General features: G+C 47.8%; 3 protein-coding genes across 3 annotated transcripts; 1 reads left to right on the forward strand and 2 right to left on the reverse strand.

The window, feature by feature from the left end:
- Positions 1-1,168: 1,168 nt before the first annotated feature.
- On the reverse strand, positions 1,169-14,900 carry ODF2L (outer dense fiber of sperm tails 2 like). Its single transcript, XM_061379228.1, is given in 13 exon segments — positions 1,169-2,264; positions 2,267-2,309; positions 4,247-4,372; positions 6,264-6,426; positions 6,513-6,598; positions 8,593-8,645; positions 8,648-8,750; positions 9,883-9,987; positions 11,564-11,674; positions 12,234-12,369; positions 12,679-12,788; positions 13,000-13,034; positions 14,843-14,900. Coding segments are annotated over 13 exon segments (1,212 nt in total). The 3' UTR covers positions 1,169-2,181.
- Positions 14,901-16,801: 1,901 nt separating this feature from the next.
- LOC133226034 (pre-mRNA-splicing factor ATP-dependent RNA helicase PRP16-like) lies at positions 16,802-20,503 on the forward strand. The gene is given in 8 exon segments (XM_061379151.1): positions 16,802-16,916; positions 17,040-17,851; positions 17,932-18,434; positions 18,437-18,528; positions 18,607-18,732; positions 19,708-19,803; positions 19,969-20,087; positions 20,233-20,503. Coding segments are annotated over 6 exon segments (570 nt in total). The 5' UTR covers positions 16,802-16,916; positions 17,040-17,851; positions 17,932-18,382; the 3' UTR covers positions 20,318-20,503.
- A 274-nt stretch (positions 20,504-20,777) lies between these two features.
- Positions 20,778-23,104, reverse strand: LOC133226088 (polyamine-modulated factor 1-binding protein 1-like). The gene is made up of 6 exons (XM_061379229.1): positions 23,012-23,104; positions 22,480-22,668; positions 22,187-22,342; positions 21,932-22,099; positions 21,132-21,241; positions 20,778-21,045 (listed from the first exon to the last, which is right to left on the reverse strand). Exons 1-6 carry the CDS (start codon positions 23,102-23,104, stop codon positions 20,778-20,780), a joined length of 984 nt encoding a protein of 327 aa, XP_061235213.1.
- Positions 23,105-27,665: the final 4,561 nt, after the last annotated feature.

Consider the following 27,665-nt stretch of genomic DNA (forward strand, 5'->3'; position numbering starts at 1 on the left):
TAAACCAAACCAACCCCAAATCAAACCAGGAAACCCAAACCAAACACAACCTCAGAACACCCACACACACACCAAGGAAGGGGGGCCCAAGCCCCCCCCAACCTGGAGCCATGGCAGAGCTGCTGCTTGGGGCTTCACACCCCACACGCTGCATCTGGGGCTCCTCTGTGCAGGGACAGACGTGGCCCAGTCAGCTCCTGGCAGTGGTGGAGCTCAAACTGGTCAGAGCTGCCTGTGAGCTGGAGCTGCAAAAGAACAGGAGCTGGGCCTGAAAGAGATGGGGACCTGACCCAACACAAACGAAACCCAATCCTGAGTCAAACAAGCAACAGCAAGCACAGCAAAACAAAACCCAAACCCAACCCAAAACGAACCCAGAAGCAAAATGGGCCAAATCCCCACCCTCTGGCTGTGTCCATGTCATCCTCAGCACAGGCAAAGCGGCTGCTGCTGGGCTCCACGCAGCTCCCGGCACGGCTGTGGCTCCTCTGCCTGCCCTTGGGTCCATCCCTATGCAGGGACGGACCCGGCTCAGGCAGCTCCCGGCAGCGCAGCCCTGCCCCAAGAGCCCTGGAGCTGCTCCCTGACCCCAGCAGTGCCGGCACCAGTGCTGGAGGGCAGGACAGGGGTGGTGTCTCCTAGCAGAGGAAGGGCAGGGCAGCGGTGCCTGTGGCTGTGGTTAGGGCAGTGGAGGGGGGCTGTGAGCAGGGAGGTGCTGAGGGAACATCGCAGCATTCCAGCCACATGGAATAGGCTGTATGGAATAGGGCAGAGCAAGGTGAGTGTTCTCTGGGGGAACGACACGTCCCATGAGTCAGGGTCTCTGTGGGCAAGGTGCTCATGTGTCAGGGGATGGTTTTTATCATGAGCTAGGTTCCTGCAGGCTGCAGTGCAGGGGCTGCACATCTTTGTAGCAGTCATCAATGCAAAGCATTGAATTGTCCACAATGAGCTTTTAGAAACATTTCATGGGTTCAGCAGTTGGTGTCTGGAATCTTTTCTTCATATCGGATGACTTCAGAAAGGTTTTGCTATTTTCACAGTAGCACAAACAGAGCTAAATGAACACAAACCTGGTTCTGTGCATGTGTGAAATGCAAAAACCTCAAAGTTTAACAGAAATATTTACTACTGCGTGTCATAGGTAGTGAATACTTTCCTCTTTCAAAGTGCACACAGGCATCTCATTAACACAGATCAGTATTTGTCAGGATGGAGAAGTATTGCAAAGAAAGAAAAACACATCAACATTCTACACATTGTAACTACCAATGAAATGCTACATTTAACGAACAGGAAGTGTCCGTGCATGAGCTAACTTACATTTCCAGTCAAAAACCAGATAAATACACGTTCTAAATTGCTTATTTTGAACTGAAAGTACTACTTTTTGACAAACATCTCCCAGCATGTCTATAAATCAGTGACTTTCTCAGTGAGAACTGGGTTTTGTATTAGCCCTGTATCAGCTGAATAGTTAACATGGGTGCAACCCGAGAGTTAAGTCAGTCTGACTTCAGTGACAGCAGTTCTTGTACACAAACACTTCAGTACCTGACTGCAGCTGTGCCCCTGTGAAAGGCTCCATCAGCACATTCAGAGCTCAAAGTCCATCTGTATCTGAAATACTTTCTTACTTCTATTTGCAAAATATCACTACAGTGTACTCCAGGCCATAATGGGATGTGTGGGAAAAAGGCTGGATGGGGCAGCCTTGTGATGGCTTCCATCTCCTGCAGAGCAGCCATGCATGCTGCATTGGTGCTGAGCTACAGGGAAAAGAAAGGAAGGGAACCGAATGCTCCTTAGATTCTTGTCTCTCGTAACAGGACAGGTGTCATTATCTTGGGCAACCGGATTTCTACAGTTACAGAAGTGTGAGGTCTGATGAATATCATCTAACTACTAATAACTAAAACAGGCAAAGTCCTGTGCAACCCACCCATGGCTGCTCTTTTCCCCGACGTGAACTGAAGGGCAGTCTGTGATCCCCTGTTTTTACCATGGGCTAAAGGATACACGCAAGGTTTTAGAGCACAGGACCTAACGCACAGTAAATGCACAGAGCACCGCACAGCTCTGTGCACACAGCCTGCCCTTACACACCTATCGCTGCTGTCCTGCAGTCTGCCCTGCCTGCAGCAAGGCCGAGAGCCAAACCTTGGGAATCCAATCCAGAATTCAGCCAAACGTGATGGTGTAGGAAGCTCTCAGGAGCTGCACGTGATTCTGCATGCTCTGGCTCTTGTTCTCCGACTTCTGAGGCTGTTCTCCAGCTCCTTCAGATGTACTTCATGGCATTTTTTGTTCTAGAGGAAAACACAAAGAGAAATGCAATGAGCTTAGAAGTAAAACACAGATCAATCAGTGGCCAGGTAAGGCGGCTGGTACCTGATTGTCGGAAGTGTCATTTACCTGGGACAGGTTTCAGAGGCTCCATAAACTGAAGGGTTCCAAAAAGGCCACAAAATGTCAAGGCTTTGTTTATGTTCAGTCAGGGCTGAAGTGATTGTGTTTGACTGGGCTGATAATGAGGAAAGGGCCTGGGAATGGAAGAACTCACTGCCTGAATTCTTCCCATGAGAGATTCCTGGCAGCTTAAATCTGTCCTGGGCTCAACGCTCTCTCTCATCTTGATTTGTCAATAAACATCTGCTATAGGTATTCGATGTGATTTTTGATGCCTATAGCTCCTTATACAAAAAAGATGGCTGACAGCAATCCTACCTGCTCACTAGTTCCATCCCTGGTGCACACCATAGATTATATGTTATATTATATATATATATATGTATGTTATGTACATGCTGCAGATACCCAGGTATTTACTGCTTGTCTGTTACAGATTCCAGATGCTGCAAAATGGAATTAATAGCCTCAGATTTCAATCCAGCCTTAGCACAAAGTAATCAGGTCAGTAACTGAATAAAGTTACCCTCACAGCCCTATTTTTCCCAGTTTCACTACAACAACAGGAATAAAACCATTTCCTCGTTTTCCATAAGGCATCCTCAGTTACGTGTAAACGTAATTGGAAGAAAAAGCGTTTAATTAATTTAGAGCAGCTCTCTCAAACATTTATATTTTACCTGTGAACTTCAAATGGAAAACACCTGAAAACATCCTGGGAGTTTTTTGGGACCAAATACAAGCCAATTTCTTTTCTGTTTAACACAGCAAGAATTTCCTATGAAAAACTGCTTGTAATAGAATAAACCACCAGCCAATGTCTGATCTTGTTTTAAGAACACTTTTGTCTTAGGGTAAAAGCAGACATGAAGTTGCACTTGATACAGATCAAAACTGATGAAAGCACACTGAATTCAGATCCACATCTCTGAGGTCTTATTCAATCTTGAATAGAGTTTGAATTTGATTGGCTTGAATTTAACCTTGAATGCTGCAAGTCAGAATACAGGATATTGGTTTTGGAAGTCTAGGAGAGTGACAGGAAACCTTTCCAGTGTCTTCTCTATTAACTTTAAATGGCTTTGTAGCTTATTATTACTGATCGCAGAACAAACCTCTGACTGAATCAAAGCTTTGGTTGAAGCACGGGATTTGCCAGCACTGGTCTGGAAAATTCAACTGTGTGTGGTATTTTATTAATCGAAAATGTGCTGAAATTTTCGGGCTTACATAAAACAATGGAGCAGATTCCTTTGTTTATCTGCAGAGAACATTACTCACCCCAAATCCTTCTCAGACTGTGGCTTTGCTGAAGAGGTAAGGAACAACAGAATCCCAGGCATTTAAAGGCCTGATGCTTTGAAAACTGAGAACATCTCTTTTGTTACCAGCTCTGTTTCTGTGCAACACCAGTACAGAAGATGAAAGCTCACAAATTCCAGTGAGATCTGAATCTTGTCATCAAACCAGGAGCAACTAAAAAGATGCCACTATGTCATTATGGAACCATTGCCCATTTACTAAAATCCAGGTGTGTTCACTCAACATGAGAAGGAAATTACAACTTCATACATATTCTTTGATTTTTGCCTTGCTGGGAAAACTGGATTGAATAAGAGCTGTAAACTCAATATTGCTCGAGTGATTTAGTTAGACTGGGCATCTTTTAAGTCTATTAGAAATGTCAATATACAAAGTCTATTGTCAAATGGAATTCATTTGCTGTTCCCAAAAGTGTGTATCCATTTCATCAGCAGTGTGTGTTTCAGTAAAAGAACTTTGATTGTAAGTGCTGATGTAGCAATTCCTGCAGTCATAAGCAGTGTTATTTACTCACGTGGTGAAATATGCAGAGGAGTTGGGTTTTCTTTTCTTGCCCCTCTCTCACTTCAGCCTCAAGAAACCGCATCTTCGTCCGAAGGGCTTGTTCTCTGCATGACATCTTTTCCAGTTCTTCAGCCACCTGTGAGGGTCATGAGAGAGAAATGAGGTACATTTACTTTCACTTCAAACCCAAACCAAAGTATGTCCTTATACCTCAGCATTAACAGCTCCACTGCCTGTCCTGTCAGCTAATAGAATTACAGAATAGTTTGGGTTGGAAAGGACCTTAAGATCATGCAGTTCAGCCCCTGCCGTGGGAAGGGATGCCTCACCCTAGACCATGTCACCCAGGACTCCATCCAACCTGGCCTTGAACGCTGCCAGTGATGGGGTATTTACCACTTCTCTGGGCACCCTGTGCCAGCGCCTCAGCCCCCTCACAGGGAAGAGCTTCTTCCTTTATATCCAACCTGAACTTCCCCTGTTTCAGTGTGAGCCCATCACCCCTTGTCCTATTGCTACAGTCCCTGATGAAGAATCCCTCCCCAGCATCCTTGCAGCCCCCTTCAGACACTGGAAGCTGCTCTGAGGTCTCCATGCAGCTTCCCTTCTCCAGGCTGAACAGCCCCAGTGTTCTCAGCCTGTCTTCATACGGGAAGTGCTCCAGCCCCTGATCTTCCTTGTGGCCTCCTCTGGACTTGCTCCAACAGCTCCATGTCCTCTCGTGTTGAGGACACCAGCACTGCACACAGTGCTGCAAATGTGCATTATTTCCCATGCACAGAACAAACTAAACAAACCTTGGAAATATTCTAGCAAAATCTGAAAGAAATTCCGATTTGGATAAAAACATGAGGAGGGAGCAGCTGTTACTTTTGTAACTCATTTGTAAGTTAAGTCAAAGTTGGTTTTTTCAAAGCCAAACCAGTACCCTCAGTACTGAGGAAATTCAGGTTTATTTCAACACGATTAATCTGGGAAAGAAATGACAATTTCATACATATTTTCTCATTAAATAACCACAATCTCATTTCTTCTCCCAGTTGATTTACTGGGTGCATCCTTGTCCTGGGTTTAGCAGCAGCAGTCATTTTTTCTCCTTCTTGGTAGCTGGTGCAGTGCTGTGTTTTGACTTTCGGGCTCGGAACAAAGCTGATAGAGGTGATGTTTTGGTTTGGCCAAGGACTTTGTGAGTCTCATGCTCTGCCAGGGAGGAGGGGAGGCCGGGAGGAAGCAGAGACAGGACACCTGACCCAAACTGACCAAAGAGGTATTCCATACCACAGCACGTCATGCCGAGGGGGGAACTGGGGGGGAACCCGGAAGGGGAGGGGGTCGGCCGGGTCGGACTGGTGGTTCGGCGCGTGGTATTGTACTCCTTTCCTTTGCTGTTTTCTCTTATCATTGTTGTCGTTGGTGGTAGCAGTGGTGATTCGTATTGTACCTTAGTTACTAAACTGTTCTTATCTCAACCCGTGGGAGTTGCATTTCTTTTTGACTCTCCTCTCCGTTCCCCCAGGAGTAGGGGGAGGGCAAGAAGGGGGGGGAGTGGGTAACAAGCTGTCTGGCTGTGGGTTAAACCATGACAATCCTTCCTACAGATAACAAATTTCTGCTTAATACTGAAAGTGTGCAAAGCCTTTCTCTAAAATGAGACTTTCCCACTGAAGTTCTTGTGGGCTGACTATTTCAAACAAAATAAGGAAAAATAAGGTTTTGTTCGGAGGCTTTTCTGTGGGATTCAATATTGGGGGGGTTGAAGAATTTTGATTTGTCTTCAAATAAAATGATAGGGAACTGTTTGTCCTCTGAACTTTGTCATTCATTACAACCGGATCCGAACTCCACAGAGAAACTGAACTGTGAAATCCGTATTTAAGCACACCAGAATTCCCAATCACTTTTTAGTACTGCTCCCTTCATGTAAAACAATCTCATCCCATCCCTTCTTCTCAAGCACGTTTGGTTTTAATGCTATTTTTAACTAACAATGGCAAACAAGCTGAAGAGATGTATTAAATCATCAATACCATTTTTCTCTCTTCCTCCAAAGCCGATTCCAGTTGTCTGGTTAATCCATTATATTCTGCAATTTTCTCTTCAAGCTGCAACTGACTGCACTGCAGACTCTCATCTTCCTTTTGGAGCTGACAAGCAAGTTCTTTATGTTCAATCTCCATCTTTTCTAATTGCCTTTATGCAGAACAGATCAATGCATTGTAATTCACTACAGCAGACACATGTAGGAATTAACTGCAGTCAGATTTTTAAGCAGTTACCTTTTAAGATCTTCATATTTCTCCTCAGTGTTACAGTTTTCCTCTTCTGAGGAATGACTGCCCACACAAGTTGCACTGCATTCCTCCTGTGAAAGTGACAATTCATTTTCAGTTGGAGACCGATACACAGGGTGTTGCTGAGTACAATAAACTTGCCTGCTAAACTCCAACTGAGGAATTCAGCTGTAATTCCAAGTACACACTATGTTATATTTGAGTAAAGATGATATTGTATTTAAAACAAATAAAATGCCCCCAAAGTAGCAGACTAAAACTTTATGTGAACAATGTAAGGCTGAAACCCTGCTATGTAACAAAGGGACACCTGAACAAAACCCACATGCTGCTCATGTAGCCTTGTGTATGAGGAGCTCGGCCACCTCCTTCCTTGTGAACTTTGACTCTTCAGCTTTAGGTTCCAGCAAAAATCAGTTCCCTCACACTACAGTCATAGGAAGCATAAAACTAATAGTGCGTATTTATATACAGTGTAGGACTGGCAAAGAATGTCAGAATGTGCTGAGTATCAGAAAAGACGACAGTGAGGTTCATCTCACAAGTTGAAGAAAGCAAGAAGTCAGACTGTGTTCCCTTGCCCAGCATCCAGACTGACAAACTTTGACATGTTTCCTTTTAAATCTCATTAACAGCAGCAATGGCTGCTCTTGCTAGCACACAGCAACAGAAAATGAGCAACAAACTGCCACATCAACAGCCTGCTGGCATCTCCATCATTCACTGGACTGCCATCCGCAGGTCCATCCAGTAATCTGAGCTCATCTGTCTGATTGTGTCCATGTGAATCACAGGCTGTTAAACCAGCAGACTAGGAGTAGCAAAAATGTGCAGCAGAGGGGTAGGAAATTGATGTCCTGGTTTAGCTGAACCTGGAAGAGGTTTTCTGCACAGGGTCCTGTTACTTCAAAAGGAGTCTTGCTAAATTCTGGTCACAGGATCATGGGTCAGAAATCTCTGAAGGGCATCACCAAGATTTAATGCTGAAATTTAACTACTCTTCCATCAGACTAGTGATCATATTCCCAAATCCTTACCTATACTTAATAGTAACTTTTTTGCATCTATTCAGGAAAACATGTAGTTAGATTAAACTTACATATATCATTTTATATATACACCTCACAATTAACTGCTGCTTAAGTGTTTTGCTAAGCAAAGATGGATTTATGAGCTTATGAGCATTCCTGGAAAAAGTATTTAAAATGATGCAAACAAGAACTCAATCTGATGCTGTGAACATCATCTTGACAAGAAATCTAAAACAAGATCAAAAGCTGATTTCTTTTATAAGCATATAAAGTCTATGGGGACACAGATCCTCACTGCACTTCAGCTGGAGTTTTCCCACTGACACAGCAAGAAGATGAAGTCCCTTTCCCACCCTACTGATTCAAACACCTTTGTCATTCATGCTGGAAGAGTATTTCCCCAAATTCAGCCCTGCCATTGAAACCAATGTCACAGAAAAAAAAGCTGAGGAATATTCATATTGGGGCTTAAGAGCAAACACAAGCAGTAGTGCTGACATACTGCTAAAATAGATATGATCCTATTAAAGCATAATTTATAACCTATTTTATCAAGCAACACAATGTAATCATTAAAATGTTAAAGTTATCCATCATCAGCAATGTAATTTATGACTGTTTGTCTGAGAAAATATTGTCTGGTTTATAAATTAGTCATTAAAACCAAAATGACCGTGGAATTAAATTATTCCACCAGATACAAACATTAACTAGGCTTGAACATTTCTTTCCAGGGAAGAATTCTGCAACACATCTCAGGCCATAAGTATTCAAGAGGATCAAGAATATACGCACTGAAAAGATACAGAATTTCCAAGTAACTAGTCTTGTCGAATACTAAATTCACATAAATACTGCTGACAATAGTTTTATTTGCATTATGCTATTTCTACAGAAGAAACTCCTGACCTATGAAGCAAACAAGAAAGGAAACTACACGACTGTCACACATGCTAATAAGAAAAAAATGGCCCAGAGACTTTCTTCCATGTAATTTTCTCATTTATCTTTAAACATAAGCATATTCTGAGCACCTGAACCTGCAGCTCCCTAAGGGTTTTGCATTTGTGTGCATGGATCCTTTCCCAGATACAAGCTTTTTCTGAGAGGATTGCTGCTTTTCCTCAGGTGCTTTCAGCAACTCAAAACCATGTTCTAACTCCTTTAACTCAGGCTCCACATTGTCCCTCACCTGCATAGTAGCATCAGAGGAGAAAAATGTGAATGTAAAACCATAAATTGTCATAATACTTAATGGCTTTCCATAAGTAATAAATCTAAAATTCTACACAAGTTGCATAATATCAATGATTTTATAAAATAATGACAAAGTTAGAAGTTCACCACTGGAGAAATTTCCATCTCTGACTGTATTTCATTAAAGAACCAGTAACATTCATAATGAATATATACAAAATTATGCAAGTGGTAGTAATTCATCATGCAATACCCAACTTTGATTTTATCTTTATGGCAATATATTTTGGGATATGGCATTCAGCCACGTTAAACAGCTGACAGGAAAACTTATGACCATACAACTACTGGAAAGAGGGCAACACCTAATGCCATCTGAAGCCACATAAAATGCTGTGCAAGTACTATTCCGGGGTTCAGAAAGTATTTTGCTCCATTCTACAACTCAAATATGGAAAAATAAGGTTAGTATGAAATAAAATGTATATCTAAGATGCTCTCTGTGAGGATTAATTCTGTTCTGTAAAACAGAACAATGTAGGCAATGCAAAACCTATCCCTACCACAGCTTTATAGCTTAAAAGAATATGTGTTTTGATGAGCCATGGGGAACTGAGGAAAATTATTTCCTATCAGTTTTGTATTGTTTTCTGATGTTTAAGAATGTGCTAACTCTGTTCCATTATTCAACTCCATCTGCTGAAACACTTAAAACTCATCTCTGTATGGATACTGTTTTTAACTGCTAGTTAAAACAAAACAGTCTTACAGTAGGTTTGCTTCTGGATGCAACTTTCACAGCTGTACTGTTGAGAGACGTAGTTTTAAAAGCATCAACAAAATTCCATTTTTAAAAGTGATTAAAAGATCCTGAAATTCCACAACAGCAGCCCAACTCCTTCATCATTACTCTTAGGAAGCATTTCTCACCTTTCTGCAATTGTGTAGTAACCAAAACACACCAGCTCACATGAGGCTATAAAACATCTAGTGAATTTAAAAACAGTTTTATACATGGAAAAAGAGCCAGTACCTTGTGACTTTTGAGTGCATCCTACACAAAAGTGTAGGAAAGATCAATGCCCTAGAGCATGTTTGGAAATATGTTTTATTACGCCAAAACTTACCTGATCTACTTCCAAGCTTTTGTCTTCTATTATTCTTTTGTTTTCATTTAAGACTGTTGCATATCTGGATTTCAGTTCTTCTACTGCTGTTTGTAATTCTTGTACCTAGGACAACATATAATTTTCACATGCATTTGTAAGGTGTTTCTTTTAAATACAGAAAATACAGAATCATTAGTATGAAGCATAAAGGAAAACCTTTGTTTTCTAAACAGAACCTCAGTACCTGTCATAATATGAGCTATTTATTTTCATTTTTCTACTCACCACAGCACATATAAAAAGGTAACTGGGTAAAGAACCCTCTGATATCAACACTTCATATTCAACTATGGAGAATGACCTACACTTGTATCATGTCTTTCAGTAATTTTTACAAGAGATAAGTGAAGACTCAGTGAAATGGTGCCTATTCTAGTGCAGAAATATATACATCTTAGAATCAAAGTTCTAAAACGTCCTCTCTGTGATTAAAGGCAAATACAAAAAGCCCATTTTAAGTCTGATTTTTTTGTTTTGCTGATATTTTCAGTGTGGAACTAGCTGCATAAATAAAACCGCTTACAACAATACTTGAATGCTGGCTTGATGTTCTTAGAAATGTGGAAATAAAGATACCATAGAATCCCAGACTGGTTTGGGCTGGAAGGGACCTTAAAGCTCATCCAGTCCAACCCCCTGCCAGAGGCAGGGACACCTCGCACTGGGAGTAAGTTGCTCCAAGCCCCTGTGTCCAACCTGTCCTTGAACACTGCCAGAGATGGGGCAGCCACAGCTTCTCTGGGCACCCTGTGCCAGCGCCTCAGCACCCTCACAGGGAAGAGCTTCTGCCTTAGATCTAATCTAAGTCTACCTTCCATCATTTAAAGCCATTCCCCCTTGTCCTGTCACTACTTGTCAAAAGTACCTCTCCAGCTTTCTTGTCAGTCCCTTTAAGTACTGAAAGGCTGCTACAAGGTCTCCCTGAAGTTTCTTCTTCTCCAGTCTGAATAACTTCAACTCTCTCAGCCTGTCTCTATAGGAGAGGTGCTCCAGCCCTTGGAGCATCTTCACGGCCCTCCTGGGGACTCACTCCAACAGCTCCACAACCTTCCTGTGGGGGCCCAGAGCTGAACTCAGTACTCCAGGTAGGGTCTCATGAGATCAGAGCAGAGGAGCAGGATTACTCCCTCGACCTGCTGGTCACACTTCTTTTGATGCAGCCCAGGATATGGTTGGCTTCCTGGGCTGCAAGTGCATACTGCTGGCTCATGTTGAGCTTCTTGTCAATCAACACCCCAAAGTTCTACTCCTTAACCAAGGAGAAATAAAATATCATTGGATTTGTCCATTAAAGTCACGAGACTCAAATTTTACTTTTTAAATGTAGTTTACTGGGTTGCAAACTTGTTTTTTAGGAAGCAAGTCTTTACTAAGCCACTATGTAATTGGCTCTGTTGGCTTCAATGAGCTTCAGTTGGGCTTCACATAATACACTTAGGATTAAGTGTAGCAGTAGTAATGTGAAGCCTCTTTGGATATGGTTTGTAATGGTACTCTCTTCTCTCATCCTGAATGTTACAACAGTATTACAGTCACCGTAACAACAGTTCTCGTTTATTACAAACAAAACCTTTATCATTTTCTCAAAACTGCTTAGAATTTAAAAGCCATATATGAACATTTTAAACACACTACTCACCTGATTTTTATATTATTCAACAAGGTTTTCCTGCAGTTTTGCCTTTTCTTGAAGATTTTGCAGCTCATTTCCAACAGAAACAGTATTGCTTTCCAATGTGACAAGGGAAGCCTTGATAAAAACATGGAAAATACAAGATTTCTAAGAGTGTTATTAAAAGAACACAATCTACCATATGATACCACTAGCAAGTGATGTACAGGCATTCAAAAGGTTGACATAGTTATTTATCCTGTCAAACAAAAATGAGAACCCGCAGCTGGTTTGTCAGCTCATGAGAACATTTACTTTGGAGGATAAATAAAACAAAGAACCTGTAAAAAAGTTGAAATTAATAATTGAGCTAAACTCAATTCTTTAATCTGAAAGGAAGTTTACAAACATAAAATAGCAACTTCTAGCTAAGCAACTGTGTAGTTACTGACACTGGAATAAATGGCATCCTGGTTAAGCAGATAGATGAATAGACAACCCTGTTCCTAGCTCTGCCATAGGCTTTCACTGATAAATTTTCTGTGTCTCATTTTCACTTCCTGTAAAAATTGGATAGCAAAATTTATTCTACAGGTTTGAGATCTCTATACAGGAGGCCCAAAGGAAATTACTGTGATTATTTCATTAATGTATCAGAAATGCAAAGCCACTCAACAATGATTCATAATGGTCTCACCTTTAATTTTTCATTTTCAAGGTAAATCTTTTCATTTTCAGAATCAACAGCATTTAGCTTTCCAAGGATCTCCTCATCTGAGTTTCTTCTCCATTCCTCCTTTCTTTTCAGTTCTTCCAAAAGCCTTGTGATCTGCCTTGTTAGATAGGCAAGAACTTCTGTAAAATACACAGTGCTTCCAAAACTCTCACTGTGCATATTAAATTGTACCTTAACATACTCCTTCAGTGTTCTTATCATAAAATGTTTTAAAACCAAGTTGTGAAATACAGCAGAGGAGGCCAAAAATCTTGAATTTGTTGCAGTTTGCAACTTCTAAATTCTGCTCAGAATTTAGGAATGTGACTACAGAAGCATGTTTACACTGTCAACACTGAGTGCTGCACTACTAAATATCAACAGTGTGACTACAGAAACAAAAGAACAGATCAACAGTTTAACTTACTTCTTAAGATCTTCTGTTTGAATTTCTAACCTTGTATTTCCTTCAACCACTCTATCATGTTGCTTCTTCCAGACACTGGAAGCTGACAGTATCTCAGACAGTTTGACTTCCTACACAATACAGGAATTACAGATTACGAAACAAAAGAATGCCACTGAAAAATGCCATCTAATTCTACCCATTTTTCTAAACACAAGAGTAGTTTAATATAAGATGGCTTTATTGGATCTCCCTGGTACAAAGCAGTATCAGTTCTGTCTCAAAAGAGAATGAACAAAACTACTCATATTTTAAACAAGTGAAGTCTAAGTAGAGACTTACTTTCAAGGCAGAGTCACACTGGCACTGTGTATTAACTGTAGAATACACCACATTTAGTTCAAAATTTAAGATTAAAACTTTTTCTTACAACAAAAGTATTTGTCTCCACTACATCTCTGCTGCATAGAAATTACAGAAATCTATGCAAAACTAAAATCCTGCCAAAACAGTTTAAGGATAAAAAGTAACTGCTGAGTAAGAAATGCAAAGTTAAGTCCCTCAAAGAAGTATGAATAATTAACCAGCACATGCAATCCTGAAAGTACATCAGGCCAATGGGGAACAAAAGCAACAGTGTGACTACAAAACATCAAAAGTCCAGGAGTTAGCTGTCACACCTCTGTACTGCTAAATGTAGGTAAGGATCCACTACTGTCTTCTCACAAAGATCAAAGAAAACAACAAAAAAACACCCTATTTTTAATCATCTCCTGGCATAATAACTGGAAAAATGTACCTTTAATACTGATATATCCAAAATTATGGCAACACATCTGAGAGCATGAAACTATGCTCTTCCTAAGAAGCCTAAATAAGGCAATAAAGATCTCAGCACAGTTCTGATCCACCTGGCCTTTTTGGACAATGACACGCTGTGGGGATATGCAGTGCACGAATCTAAGGAACAATATGGATGAAAGAAGTTTTCTGCTTGGACTTTGACATGGTTCAGAGCAAGCAGAATGGTTCAGGCTGGATGGCCGCACACAAAGAATTGTGGTCAATGGCTCAATGTCCGGCTGGAGACCAGTAACAAGTCGTGTCCCTCAGGGATTGGTGTTGGGACCAGTCTTGTTCAACATCTTCATCGCTGACATGGACAGTGGGATTGAGTGCGCCCTCAGCAAGTTTGCCGATGACACCAAGCTGTGGGGTTCGGTTGATACGCTGGAGGGAAGGAATGCCATCCAGAGGGACCTTGACACTCTTGTGAGGTGGGCTGATGCCAACCTCATGAAGTTTAACTATGCCAAGTGCAAGGTCCTGTGCCTGGGTGGGAGCAATCCCAGGCACAGCTACAGGCTGGGTAGAGAAGAGATTCAGAGCAGCCCTGCAGAGAAGGATTTGGGGGTGCTGGTCGATGAGAAAACGAACATGAGCCGGCTTCAGTGTGAGCTTGCAGCCCAGAAAGCCAACCGTATCCTGGGCTGCATCAAAAGGAGCGTGACCAGCAGGTCAAAGGAGGTGATCCCGCCCCTTTATTCTGCTCTCGTGAGACCTCACCTGGAGTACTGTGTGCAGTTCTGGTGTCCTCAACATAAAAAGGACATGGATCTGCTGGAACAAGTCCAGAGGAGGGCCACGAGAATGATCAGGGGACTGGAGCACCTCCCGTATGAAGATCGGCTGAGAAAGTTGGGGCTGTTCAGCCTGGAGAAGAGAAGGCTGCGTGGAGACCTCATAGCAGCCTTCCAGTATCTGAAGGGGGCCTATAGGGATGCTGGGGAGGGACTCTTCATTAGGGACTGTAGTGATAGGACAAGGGGTAATGGGTTAAAACTTAAACAGGGGAAGTTTAGATTGGCTATAAGGAGGAAATTCTTTCCTGTTAGGGTGGTGAGGCACTAGAATAGGTTGTCCAGGGAGGTTGTGAATGCTCCATCCCTGGCAGTGTTCAAGGCCAGGTTGGACAAGGCCTTGGGTGATATGGTGTGAAGTGTCCCTGCCCATGGCAGGGGGGTTGGAACTTGATGATCTTAAGGTCCTTTCCAACCCTAACTATTCTATGATTCTATGATCTTGGGGTCCTTTCCAACCCTAACTATTCTATGATTCTATGATTCTATGGTAGATAGTAATGTAGTCAACCATGGAGAGTAATTAAACCATGACTCATACCAACTTTGTTGGGCTTCTCGCTCCTTTTTTCTCTTTTTTAGTCCTTCTGGTAACTTGGTCATGGTATCCCTTACAATTCCCGTGTGGTCAGCATACACACAACATTCTTCCTTAAGTGCGGCACAAAGCCCTCCTTGTTGTAGGAGTATTAGGTCTAATCCTCTTCGATTCTGTAACACTACTTCAGATAACGACTGCACAGATTTCTCTAGGGTACTTATGGATTGATTGATTCTGACTGAATCCTTATCTACAGCCATTCTCTTGGTGTGAAATTCTTTACTTTGTTTTATTAATGAGGTTACTCCTGTACCTACTCCTGTACCTCCCAAGATCATCAAAGTGGCTATCATTAATGCAGTGAAAGGTTCTTGTTTAATTAGGTGATGGTCCTGGGCAGTATGGTGGTCATACATATAATTTTCAGGATGGTAAAGAATTCTTGGTATTATCATTACCTGGATACAAAAATCTGAGGAATCATTAAATAATTCTAGTGACAGGCAAGGTGTCACACCTACGTTTGAGCAAACCCACTTGGTGTTTTTGGCTGGTCATAACCACTTAACTGTTTTTTTCTGTTTAGCAGCAATTGTATTAACTTCACATAGATGTTCCTGATGTTTTGGAATTTTTCCTACACATCTGCTCTTTCCAGTGACCTGAGTCAACGTTATTCCTTGATTTTCCTTTTTCCATGTATATTTTGCTGAGTTGGAAGGAACTGAATAATAAGTGGTGTTGTGCTGACTCTCTAGATTTTTCTTTAATTATTACTTGTAAAATCACCCTTGGATCTTCTCCAGTTCCATAAACTTCTTGTCCAGTTTTTACCTCCTCTTGTCTCCATTGTCCTGGATTCCAGATAGTTAGATTGACAGGATGACAAGAATGGGCTGTGCAATTGGGAAAAGTTATTTCCTCTCTAATCTCTGCCCTGCTTAACTGCATCTGTGTTCCCTGGCATTAACAGCCAGTGACTCTAGAGTACAGCAGAAGCTCTGTCCTGTGCTGTTGTCTCAGTAACAATAGAAGCATCCTGCAGCCATGCCCAAGGGCCCTTTTCTTACTGTTCCTTTCATCTGCTTTCTAGGTGGTGGCCTGACATTCAGATCTGAAGCTTGTTGTCACCTCAGCCACCATGGATGCGGATAAGTTTGCCTCCTTCTTTGGAAACGTTACCATTTTCCACATTCCTGGGCACACCTTCCCTGTTGATATTCTTTTCAGCAAGGTACGGTCAATGTTGCAGAGGGAGTTCTGTTGTGACAGAAGGGGGTTGGTTCTTGGGTGTACAGCACTCTGTGGTGGTCAAAAGGATAGAAGAAGAGAAGCTGTGCTGTGATGCAGTCTTGCACAAAGGGTTGGACAGGTCAGCTATTGATGTCTGAAATCTGGGTGTGCCTTTCAGACCCCACAAGAGGATTATGTGGAGGCTGCAGTGAAACAAGCCCTGCAGGTCCATTTCTCTGGTGCTCCTGGAGATATCCTCATCTTCATGCCTGGCCAGGAGGACACAGAGGTGAGCTGGAAGGGTAGGCACTATCCTACCCCCTTGTTGTTTATGGTTACACCCCATCTTATGGTTACACCCCTCTTTTGCCTACGTGACCTCAGAGCAAATCATAGAGCATCTTGAAGAGCTGGAGAAGGCACCTGCGCTTGCTGTTCTGCCTATTTATTCGCAGATACCATCGGACTTGCAGGCCAAGATTTTCCAGAAGATGCTGATGTGTGCTCTGTGGTAGGGGTGGGGACAGGAGAAACTAGTACAGGGAAGACTACTGAGGTAGTGAGAGGTGCAGGCATGCCTTTTGTATTGCATGTGGAGAGTGAGAGAAAGGATGTAACACCCTCAACTTTCCAAGAATCACCCCTGTCCTTCTGGGCTCTGTATTACTGCCCTGCATGCTCCCTGGAAGGCAAAGACCCTTGCCTCAGGTTGTGACTGACGTGCAGTATGCTTGCAGGCTCCAGATGGGGTCAGGAAGTGCATTGTTGCCACCAACATTGCAGAGACCTCACCAACAGTGGACGGCATCATGTTTGTGATTGACTCTGGCTATTGCAAGTTGAAGGTAAGGCACGATTTCCTGTACTATTTATGTCTGTCATTTCTGGGTTTGGTTTGAGGGGGTTCTGTGACTGGGTGGTGACCCAGCCTTTCTCTTTCTTCAGTCTGTTCTGCTTACGTCCTGCAGGTTTTCAACCCCCGTATAGGCATGGATGCACTGCAGACCTACCCCATCAGTCAAGCAAATGCCAACCAGAGGGCAGGCCAAGCTGGCTGAACGGGCCCAGGCCACTGCTTCAGGCAGGCATGTAATGGTGTTCCTGTTCCTGTCCTACCTGCAGCTTGGCATCAGGTTATACATACTTTTTTCTCACTGGAGCTGTTTGCTGTCTTGAACTTTTGGGGGTACGAGAGCAGTAAGCAGGTCTTGAGCCCTTCTCTTTTGGACCCAGTGACTCTGCAGAGGAAACGCCATGCTCTGGTTTCTTTCCTTGCCTGTCTTCACTTGTGGCTGTTCTGCCCTTGATCCTGTGAGGATAACAGCCAAGCCAAGCAGCTTTCTCAGTGCATTGCTTTGAGGCTGGTCTGTGCCCAGGGAATTACAGTGCTTGTGAGGGGTGTGCACTGTGCTGCAGCACAGATACCCTTAGGCGCCGGGGAGGCCACATGTTGGCCAGGGTAGAGGTTCCTCTCTGATGTCCTGCTGGCTGGGGTGGGCAGCGGTGGGTGAGTCAATAGTGGACACCATGGCCCGAATGTGAGCAGCATGCTCTTGGCATCTGTTCTCCAGGCTGTACACCCAAAGTGCCTACAAGAATGAGCTGCTAACAACCACAGTGCCTGAGATCCAGCGCACCAACCTTGCCAATGTGGTGCTTTTGCTCAAGTCCCTGGGTGTTCAAGTCCTGCTGCAGTTCCACTTCATGGATCCGCCCCCTGAGGACAACATGCTTAACTCCATGTATCAGCTATGGATCCTGGGAGCCCTGGATAACACTGGTATTTTGGCTGCTGGGACAAGCTGTCAGCCCGCGGGACTGGGACCTGCCCAGCTGCTGACCCCTGTGCTGTTCCTATAGGTGGTCTGACCTCAACAGGACGTCTCATGGTGGAGTTTCCACTGGATCCTGCGCTCTCCAAAATGCTCATTGTCTCCTGTGACATGGGTTGCAGCTCTGAGATCTTGCTTGTTATCTCCATGTTGTCTGTACCTGCCATCTTTTATCGGCCTAAGATACATGTTTGCTCTTTCAGCAGTCTGGGGCTTTCCGCTGATAATTTGACTAACCTGTGTTCTTTTCTCACCCTTCAGGGCCGAGAGGAGGAGAGTGACCAAGTGTGGGAGAAATTTGCTGTTCCGGAGAGTGATCACTTGACTTACATGAATGTTCACCTGCAGTGGAAGAACAACTGCTATTCCACATTGTGGTGCAACCAGCACTTCATCTATGCCAAGGCCATGTGGAGGTGAGGCTGTGGCAATGAGGCTGTGGGTGGGAGCATTACACAGGAGAGGGGTCTGACTGCCACATGCCCCTGCAGGTGCGGGAGGTGCGTGCCCAGCTCAAGGACACCATGGTGCAGCATCAATGAGCCTGGCATCCTGTGGTACTGACTGGGATATTGTCAGGAAGTGCATCTGTGCTGCGTATTTCCATCAAGCTGCAACGCTTAAGGTGAGAGGTGTGTCTGCTCGTCTGAGGCTGAAAAGCCCTGTCTGGGAGCTGGTGCACTGACAGTACTCCTCTTTGCAGGGCACTGGGGAGTATGTGAACATCCGTACAGGCATGCCTTGCCAGCCGCACGCTACGAGCTCTCTGTTTGGCATGGGCTACACACCAGACTACACTGTGTATCATGCGTTGGTCATGACCACCAAGGTGAGCTTGAGCTGAGGGCTAGCCAAAAGGCTGATGAGTACTCTCATGATGGGGGAGGTGGGAGGGCTTTCCTGTGATACTAGGAGTTGTTGGAGGGGCAGTTATCAGCATTACTCATCTATACCAACTAGGCATGTCTATGTCATCTGCGGAGTCCAGTTTGTTCTTTTCCCAGTATTTCTTCCTGACCTATTGTCGTGGTTTAACCCCAACCAGACAGCTTTCACTCACTCCCCCTCCCCTTCTTGCCCTCCCCCTACACCTGAAGGGATGGAGAAGAGAATCTGAAAGAATGCAACTCCCACGGGTTGAGATAAGAACAGTTTAGTAACTAAGGTATAACACAAATCACTACTGCTACCACCAATAATAGTAATGCTAAAGGAAATAACAAGGAAAGAGAATACAACACCCCATCACCAGGCGACTGATAACTTGCCACCCCCCAGCCCAACCAAGCGCCGACTGATACCTTCTCCAACCCTGCAGTCCACCTGCCCTTCCGGGTAACTCCAGTTACATCCTGGGCATGATGTGCCGTGGTATGGAATACCTCTTTGGTCAGTTTGGGTCAGGTGTCCTGCCTCTGCTTCCTCCCGGCTTCCCCTCCTCCCTGGCACAGCATGAGGCTCACAAAGTCCTTGGCCAAACCAAAACATCATTTTTATCAGCTCTGTTCCCAGCTGAAAGTCAAAACACAGCACTGCACCAGCTACCAAGAAGGAGAAAAATGACTGCTACTGCTAAACCCAGGACACCTATGTGGGACATGTTTGAACTTCTTTGCAGTCTCACCAAGTCCAGCCCATAGCAGCTTCTGAGGCTGGCAGGAATGATCTGGAAGGGGTGTAGCCCCAGCATGAGAAGTGCCATCAGCAAGTGGGAGGGGGGGGGGGAGCTGCCACGGCTCTGGAAATGGTGCCCAGGCTGCACAAGTGCCATCCTGCTACTCTGGCCTTTCCTCTGTCCCTGCAGGAATACACGCAGTGTGTCACTGCTGTGGATGGAGAGTGGCTGGCAGAGCTGGGCCCCATGTTCTACAGTATCAAGCATGCTGGCAAGTCACGTCAGGTGAGTTTCCTGTGCAGGATGAGCTGGCAGACAGCAGGCCCACTGCATAGCTGCTCTACAGCAGGGTGTGTGCTCTTTGACACGGAGGGAGCAGGCCTGTGGGCCTGCAGAGAGTCTGCTGCTGGCCAGCTCTGCCTTTCCCTGACCTCCCCTGCCCTGCTCCAGGAGAACCGCCGCCGTGCCAAGGAGGAAGTGTCTGCCATGGAGGAGATGGCGCTGGCCGAGGAGCAGCTGCGTGCCCGCCGGGAGGAGCAGGAGCGCCGCAGCCCTCTGGGCAGTGCCAGGTAGGTGCTGGCCCTGCCTGGCCGTGGAATGCCTGCTGAGGAGCAGGAGTAGTGAGCTGCATGGAGCACGCCAACTTTCTCATGGGTGCTGTGGTGCAGGGAAAGGTTACGTATTCCACTAATCACCCTTGTTCTCTCCTGGCAGAGCTACTAAAATCTACACCCCTGGGCGGAAGGAGCGGGGCGAGCCCCTGACACCAGGACACACTCCAGCACGCTTTGGCCTCTAAGGCAGCGGTGCCCGTTGCTTTGAAGCTTAAAGACTTTCAGGAGGAGCTGAGTCTTAGGAGTGTGGCCAGCCTCTCTGATCACTGTACTCTCTGAGGCACTCTACAGCTTGTGGCCCAGAAAAGATATGGTGCTTGGCACTGATTTTGCTACAGAACAGAAAAGACTTTATTTTGTTTAAAAGTTGTCTAATCCTTGCTTTGTTTTGCGCTGTTCCTGTCCCTTGGGCAAGAGGGGGGTGGAGACAGTCCTGCAGAATTGTGTGGGGCTGGTAATGTGAAGTTGTTGCCCTGTAAGACACGGGACAAGGCACAGCGTTACACTGACCTAGAGGGCAAAGGCAGTTCTCCCACAGCCTCTGCTCAACTGCCCACAGGGCCAGCCCTGTTTCAAGCCAGGCTGTGCCAGATTGTCACCTTCAGCTGCTCACTGGTGCTGCTGCTCATCTGTTCCAGCCACGAGCTATGTGTCTTCTTCCTGCAGTGTGTCTTGAACATGCCTGGAGGAAAGGGAGAGGAAATGGGCGGTGTCAATGATGACAACCCTGATCTGCCGGCATTTCAGGAGCTTGGCTAGTCCAGCAGTTGTCCATCTGTCCCATATATTCCTGCCAGCAGCAGTAACTGCTGTTTGGGACAGCTCAGCTTCACTCCTGTGTTCAGAACTTACTTCTTTCCACCTGGGCAGCTCTGCAGTCTGGATCTTGTTCCCTGGTTTCTCATTTGAATGCCTGAAAACAAGGTACGAGCTGGGTGACTCGGTGTGAGAAGGCGGCAGCCACCTGCCCCTGTGCTTTGGTCAAGGCTTCTCACTCACGTTGGCTCCTTCACACACTGGCTGATGTTGACCAGCAACAGCTCCGTTTCCTTGTGCAGTCTGCCACCGTTGGAGCATGCCGGAGCTCGGGCAGAGCGCAGGGTTTTCACCTGGCAAGAGTGACCACAGTGCCATGTGTAGTCGCAGTGGCTGCGACTGCACTTCCCAGCCTCCATGAGCTAAGGGCTGAAGGCAGTTGGAGAACCCAGGCTGTGCTGGACCAGTGGCCTGGGCTGAGCAGAGGGTTGAGAGGGTGGTGCCTCAGGAGACCTTGCTTTGGAGCACCACTGTTAACCTCAGAACTACTGCCCTGAACTGCTCTTCTAACATGGAGACTCAATGCTGAGGTGCTTCCTTCCAGCAGCTGAGTGAGGAGGGCTACTATAAGGAGAAGGTGGTGAGCTTTGCTGCTTTCAGACCCTCGGCTTCCTCCCTGGGCAGCCTGGGAGCTGCAGAATGCTGTCCCCTGTCCTTCCCTTTCCACCTCTCCGCTGCCTGTGGACCAGGATCTGTTTGTCATTCCCTGGTACTAGGGGCCCATCCTGTGCTCCTGCTCTTGGGCTGTGGTGCTGCCTCTGTGGATTGGCTGAGAGACGGCGGACACTTTGTGACCAACCCAGACGTTTCAGCCCTAGGAGATGGCGGTTGTGAAGAATACAGCTGAACGAGGGACATGAGAAGCAATCCCAGCCGTCTGGTCTTAGCCGAACTCTGAGGCTTGTACTCAAGTTACCCAGGCTGCAAGGCCTAACCTTAGGTTATTAAGGGTCAGCTCTTTCTAACCTCTTTCTAACCTGTACCTGCTCCATGGCCTTGCTGAGCTGTTCCTTGAGGAAAGCCAGCTCCACCTTGCAAACAACCAGTTCTCCTTCTCGCGTATCCAGAGCTTGGGCACTGTTCTTGTATCGCTCTTGCCAGTACCGGACGTGGCTCCTCAGCTCACGTACTGTCTCCTGGAGGGAATGGGCCTGTTGGTGGCACAGAGAAGCAGTGAGAGGGGCACAGGCTGAGCATAGACTCCTGGTGCCCTGTGGGAAGGCCCAGGACATGTTTACCTCTTTCTGACACTGCTCCTGGGACCGCTGCAGCTTCCTCAGCTCCCAGTGGAGCTGCTGCTTCTGCTTCACATAGGCCGCAATCTTCTCCTCTTGCTTGGCTTCCTCTTGCTGGGCCTGGGCCAGCTCTGCCTGCAGGGTGGTCGTCTCCCTCACCTGTGTGCAGAGTCAGGGGAAAGAGAGGGTGCTGGCCAGGCCATGGCAGGCTGGGCTACCCAGGGCCAGTGCTGCCCAGGGCCAGAGTGAGCCCTGCACCAACGGCTGCCCTACCACTGCCCTGTCCCTGCCGTCACCTGCTGCAGCAGCTCTGCCATGTGCTTTTTGTTGGAGGCCACTTCTTGGTGCAGGACCTGGATGGTCTCCTTGGCTTCACTCAGCTGCTGCAGATTTTGCTGATGCAGGGCCTGGGTGGCTCTCAGCTCTTCCTGCAGCTGAGCCAGGTGATGCTGCAGGTCCTGGCTCTGCTCCTCCTGTGTCCTCAGCTGAGAGAAGGCAACGCATCAGGGAATGCAGCATTGCTGTGCTCGAGTGAGGTCTGTGCCCTCTCTCCTGCTGCTGATCCCAGCTCGCTGTCAACTCCTGCAGCATAGGCTTTGGTGCAGGGCTTTATTAACTCTCTTGAGGGTGCTCGTTCACTCCTTTGCCTGCAGCAGCTCTTGCTACAGCTTTTCTTTCCCATCCTACTGACAGCACAGCTGTCAGCTCCCCTTGCAGCTCTCACGGCGTGGCAGCCTACTTGGCGGGCCCTAGGTTACCCACAGGGGCAGAGGAGACTGGAGCCAGGCTGATGGAGGGACCCCACAGCAGGTCCTGCCTGCTACCTACCTGCTCCCTCAGGGTTTGGAGCTGTTTCTGGCTCCTCTGCAGCTCTTCTTCAGCATGGGCCGCAGCGTGCATGTGTTGCAGTGCCTGCTCCATGGCCACCTGATGCTTCTGCTGCCACTGGCTCAGCTCTGCCTTGAGCTGCTCTGTCAGCTCCCTGTGGGCACGGTCACAGCCTGAGCTGCTGCGGTGCCCGGCTGCCTGCTCGTGATGGAGCAGGCACAGGGAGAGCCCTGCTGGGCTCCGGCTGTGTGTGGCTCACCTGCTCTGAGCCTGCTCTGCTCTGCTCCTGCCTGCTTCCTCCTGCAGTGCTCGCAGAACAGCTGAAACCTTGCAGCCTTCATCCTGCTGTGGGTCCTTCCCCAGGCACGGCTGCTCCCCTGTGCGCTGCGGGGAGTCCAGGCTGGCAGTGCCTAATTCAGCTGCTTGAGACAGCGTGCCTGGCACTGCCTCCCCCTGTCCCAGGGATGAGACACTGTGGTTCTGAGGCGTTCGTGGCTCCTGTGCCCCCCTGGCTGCTTCCCCCCAGGCTCAGGGCCTGCCCATCCTCCTTCCCAGGACTGCACAGGCAAACCCTGTCTGCCCCTTAACTCTGCAACTGGGGATGACCCAAAAGCACAGGGAGCTTCTGGTGACCGCACGGTCTTGCCATTCCCCATTGTTACACCAGGATGGACAGAGTGTTGCAGTGTGTGAACATGCAGTAACTGATGGCAGGCACTGCCTGCTGCCTCCTGGGGTCCTTTTGCGCCTCATCCTCCAGCCACACGTACAATGGCCTTTATGGGTGCCAGATGTCTCCTTGCTGCTGCTCTCTGCCACTGGGGCAGCACTGGGCTGCAGCTCTGGCTGGGGCCACCAAGACTGTGGCAGCTCAGGGTGCTGGCTGCAGGCTCCAGCCTTCACATGTTCCAGCCCAGAGGCCTTGGATGCCCCCTGCTTGCTCACCCCACCTTCCTCAGCACTGCCTGACTCAGCTGCCCTCCCCAGCTGTGTTCTGCGTCGGTACCAGCACTTCTTGGCTGCTCTCTTCTGCCTGCAGCACCTCATCTCTGCATCTACCATTGCCTATGTGAGCAGCACTGCTGTATGCTGTGTGCTGGCCCTGTCTGGCCCTGTCTGCCAGCACTGACCTGTTCCAGCACCAGTGTGTGCTTCTCCAGGATGTTGTAGCTGGTGTCCGCATGGCCAGGGGCAGCCACATCAAAGGTGACCTCTGTCTGCACTGCCTCATCCTTCCGTTCCTGGGGAGAGGTGCATCACTGACCTGGGGCTGCCCAGCACTGGGATGGTGCCCAGAGTGTCAGTGGGGCCCTTAGGAGCTGCAGTCTTTCAGCTCTGCTCAGCTGGGTTTACTGGGCCATGCCAGCCATGCCTGCCCCATGTCTACCCATGCATACAGGGTGAGGTGCTAACTCATCCCACATGTGGCTGGCAGGATATATCCTGCCTGTCCCTGAGCACTGATCACCAGCAGTACCCACATGCAGGCTGCTGGGCAGGCATGGTGCCTTGCCCAAGATGTAAGCACATGGCCAAGGGTTGGGGACTCCTTCAGCCTGGCCTGTGCCACCCTTCAGCCGTACCTTGCCCATCACCACCTGGAACTGCTGCCTCAGAAAGACCAACTCCTGCCGCTGCCGCTCCGCTCTCCTCTCCTGGTGCCGCAGCTGCACCAGCAGCTCATGATTAATGTCTCTGCAGAAGTCTAGGTCCAGCTGCAGTGCCTGTATGGACGCTGGCTCCAGCTCCAGTGTGTCCCGGCACGCCTGGGGCTGCCCTTGCTGTGCCTCTGGCACCACCGCTTGCCTTCGGCCCTAGGACACAGCACAAGCAGCACTGCTCTCGCTCACTGCTGCAGCCAGACCCTCCTCCAGCTCCTGCCACGCACGGGGGCTGGATGAGGCTGCTGGCAGCCCACAGAGCAGCACTGGGGTATGTTGGTAACTGGTGGGTGCAGACCCCCCCCCACCAGGCAGTACCACCCTGTGTGTGTTCTAAAGTCCTCCAGGGCTCATGACGCCAACCCCTGACCCTGCTGGCACTGCAGTGATGCCAGCAGGAGCTATGGCTGCTGTGGGAAATCGTGGCAGTGGGACCAGTGCAATTGCAGCAGGAGTGGACAGCCCCGAGCCCTGGGGAGGAGCTGTCTGCTGGCAGGCGTGAGGGCTGGCCAGGGCCTCCTGTACCACCGGCCACCAGCCTGGGCATCCACAACCAGCACCTGGAGTGGGAGTGGGGTTGGCACCGCTCACCTGGGTCTCCTGCTGAAGCTGGTGGATGGAGCTGCTCGGGTCTGATGTTGCCCTCTCCGGTGTCGGCAGCCTTCCACAGGCACTCTCAGGCTGGCCCAGAGGTGCAGGAACCTCCTTGGATGTGCCCCCTTTTGGCCCCTCTCTCACTGCGGGAAGGACACAACATGGTTCAGGCCCTTCCTGCTGCTCCAACAACCCTGGGTCCCAGGGAGATTCTATGATGTGTTGCCCAGCTTGTCTGGGGCAGCCCCACCACCCTGTGGCATTGGCTCTTCAACCTCCCACCGCCAGAGCACCCGGTGTTGTCGGGAGACGCCAAGGCTGGGGCTCCTGCAGTGGCAGAGCAGAGCTGCGCAGGGGCCCAGCGCCCCCTCCATGGCAGCACGGCCCCACCGCTGCCCGTGTAAGGGATACAATTATGATTCGTGCCAGCAGCTCAGAAACCCTTGTACCCATTGCACTTGGTATAAGAAGAAAGAAGAAATAATGTAATAATCATTTTTTTACATTAGTTAAGGGCCGTAAGAATTATATTGTAAAATTCTGAACACTTTGTAAACTTTAGAATATTGCCTAAAGGGAAACAGCTGTAACCGCCCAATATATGCTTATGCAAGATTGTAATCACAACATATAGGAACTAAGTCTTAAGCAAATAACAGATGTCCGGTAGTGCCAACAATGCTTATACAAATTGAGCTCTTTGCAAAGGGATGATTTGTCACTCAAAGGTCACGAGATAAGGAAGAAGAATGAAGAACTCACGATTCAGCAATCTTCAAGAAAGCAGAATAAGCAAGAAAACAGAACAAGGACCCTAACAACAGGATACCATAGACTCAGACAATCCCCTAACAGGATACGTATGCAGGATGTAAAGAGCACAGATACCAGATGTGATAATGTATAAAAGAGTAAAACCCAAAAGAGACGGCGTGCGTTCCTGGTGGAGTGAAGGCTTCCCTGCGCACCCAGCGCTGCTTGCTTATTGCCTCTCAATAAATTGTAAATAAATTAAATTTGGACCAAAACCCCTGGCTATGCTAAATTTTTATAACCCCCGTGTCCTCACCGCAGCCCTCCCGTTCCATGCTGCCGCGCTCTGTGCCCGCAGGGCCAGGCACCACCCTGCCTGCATCCCGGCCTGGGTGTGGTCTGGAGACAATGCCCAGAATCACAGCCTTGTGACCTCATGCACCAGGGAACCCCTGCGGGTGAGGGTGCCTCCTTGGCCACGGCTGGGCCTCACACGAGGCTCACGCTGCCCTTGCATACCCCTCTCTGTGCTGCGCGCCCCTGTGCTGCCCTGTGTGTGCTGTGGCCCGGGGCCGGCCCCAGGGCACGCTGCGCCTAGCTCTCAGGGGAGCTATTGATCACATGGACCCAGGCCGCTGCGCCGTGCTTCTCCCTGTCCCGAAAGGTAAAAATAACAGAAACAAGTTGTCAGAAATGCAATTTCCATTTCTCCATGCCCTTCCCCGTCCATGCGGCTTCCCAGCATAGATCTACAGTGTTTAGAGAGAGAGGGAGAAATGTTTTTTCCCCTCTTAAAGCACCAGAAAAAACCCAAACCCAAAACAAACTCTCTGCCTGTGCGTGTTATGGTAAACATGAATGAATTTGGCTCAGTGATGGCAGTAGCCTGGGTGCTGTTGCTGCACAGTGCAGCCTCTCTACTCTCAGTCTCTGTGTGGAGGCTGAGTGTGCCCCAGAAGCTTCCTGGAGGAAGCACAGCACCCACGGGTGAGGAGGAGCTCTGAGGATGGGGGTGAGCCTGGCTGCCAGCCCCGCTGCAGCTGGGGGGTCCACAGAAACCCAAACCTGCAGGTACACATGTGACACTGACCTGCTGGGGAGAGGGCGAGTGCTTTTGAAAAGGGAAATCCTGCCAAGGAAACTGCACCCAGGGGTTCTAGGAGAAGGGTGCACAGTGGATGGGCTGATGTTGGCAGGAGGTATCCGTTGCCTGTCTTGGCAGGCAGTAACTTCTAGCCGGTTCCTGGGGCACAGGAAACCTGCTCTATCTGAGGGGCACCCTGTAGCAAGGGGGAGCTGGGGAGCGATTCACTGACCTACCAAAGGACCATGTGCAACGGTGGCCAGAGAGGGAGAGGCAGCGCTAGTTCAGTGTAGATGGGTGTAGCAGTGCAGATGTGTGAAGTCCAGTCCATAGAGGCACAGTGGATGGTTTTGCTGCTGCTGCAATGGGGTACGAGGTGCTGAGTTTGGAGGAGCCTTGCGCCCCGGCCAGCGCCCCTGTGGCTCATCAGCTCCAGGCACAGGGTGGCTGCTCTGCCTGCACTGCGAGGGCCGCATGACATGCAGGTGGCAGCGCTGGTGTCACCGGGTGCCAGCACCACCTTGAGTGCAGCTGCACAGGGGTGCCTGGGGCACACACCAGC

This window comes from Neopsephotus bourkii, unplaced genomic scaffold (assembly GCF_033783945.1).
Source record: "Neopsephotus bourkii isolate Nb327-2 ecotype Australia unplaced genomic scaffold, CSIRO-AGI_Nbou_v1 NB_1768, whole genome shotgun sequence".
Taxonomy (NCBI): domain Eukaryota; kingdom Metazoa; phylum Chordata; class Aves; order Psittaciformes; family Psittacidae; genus Neopsephotus; species Neopsephotus bourkii.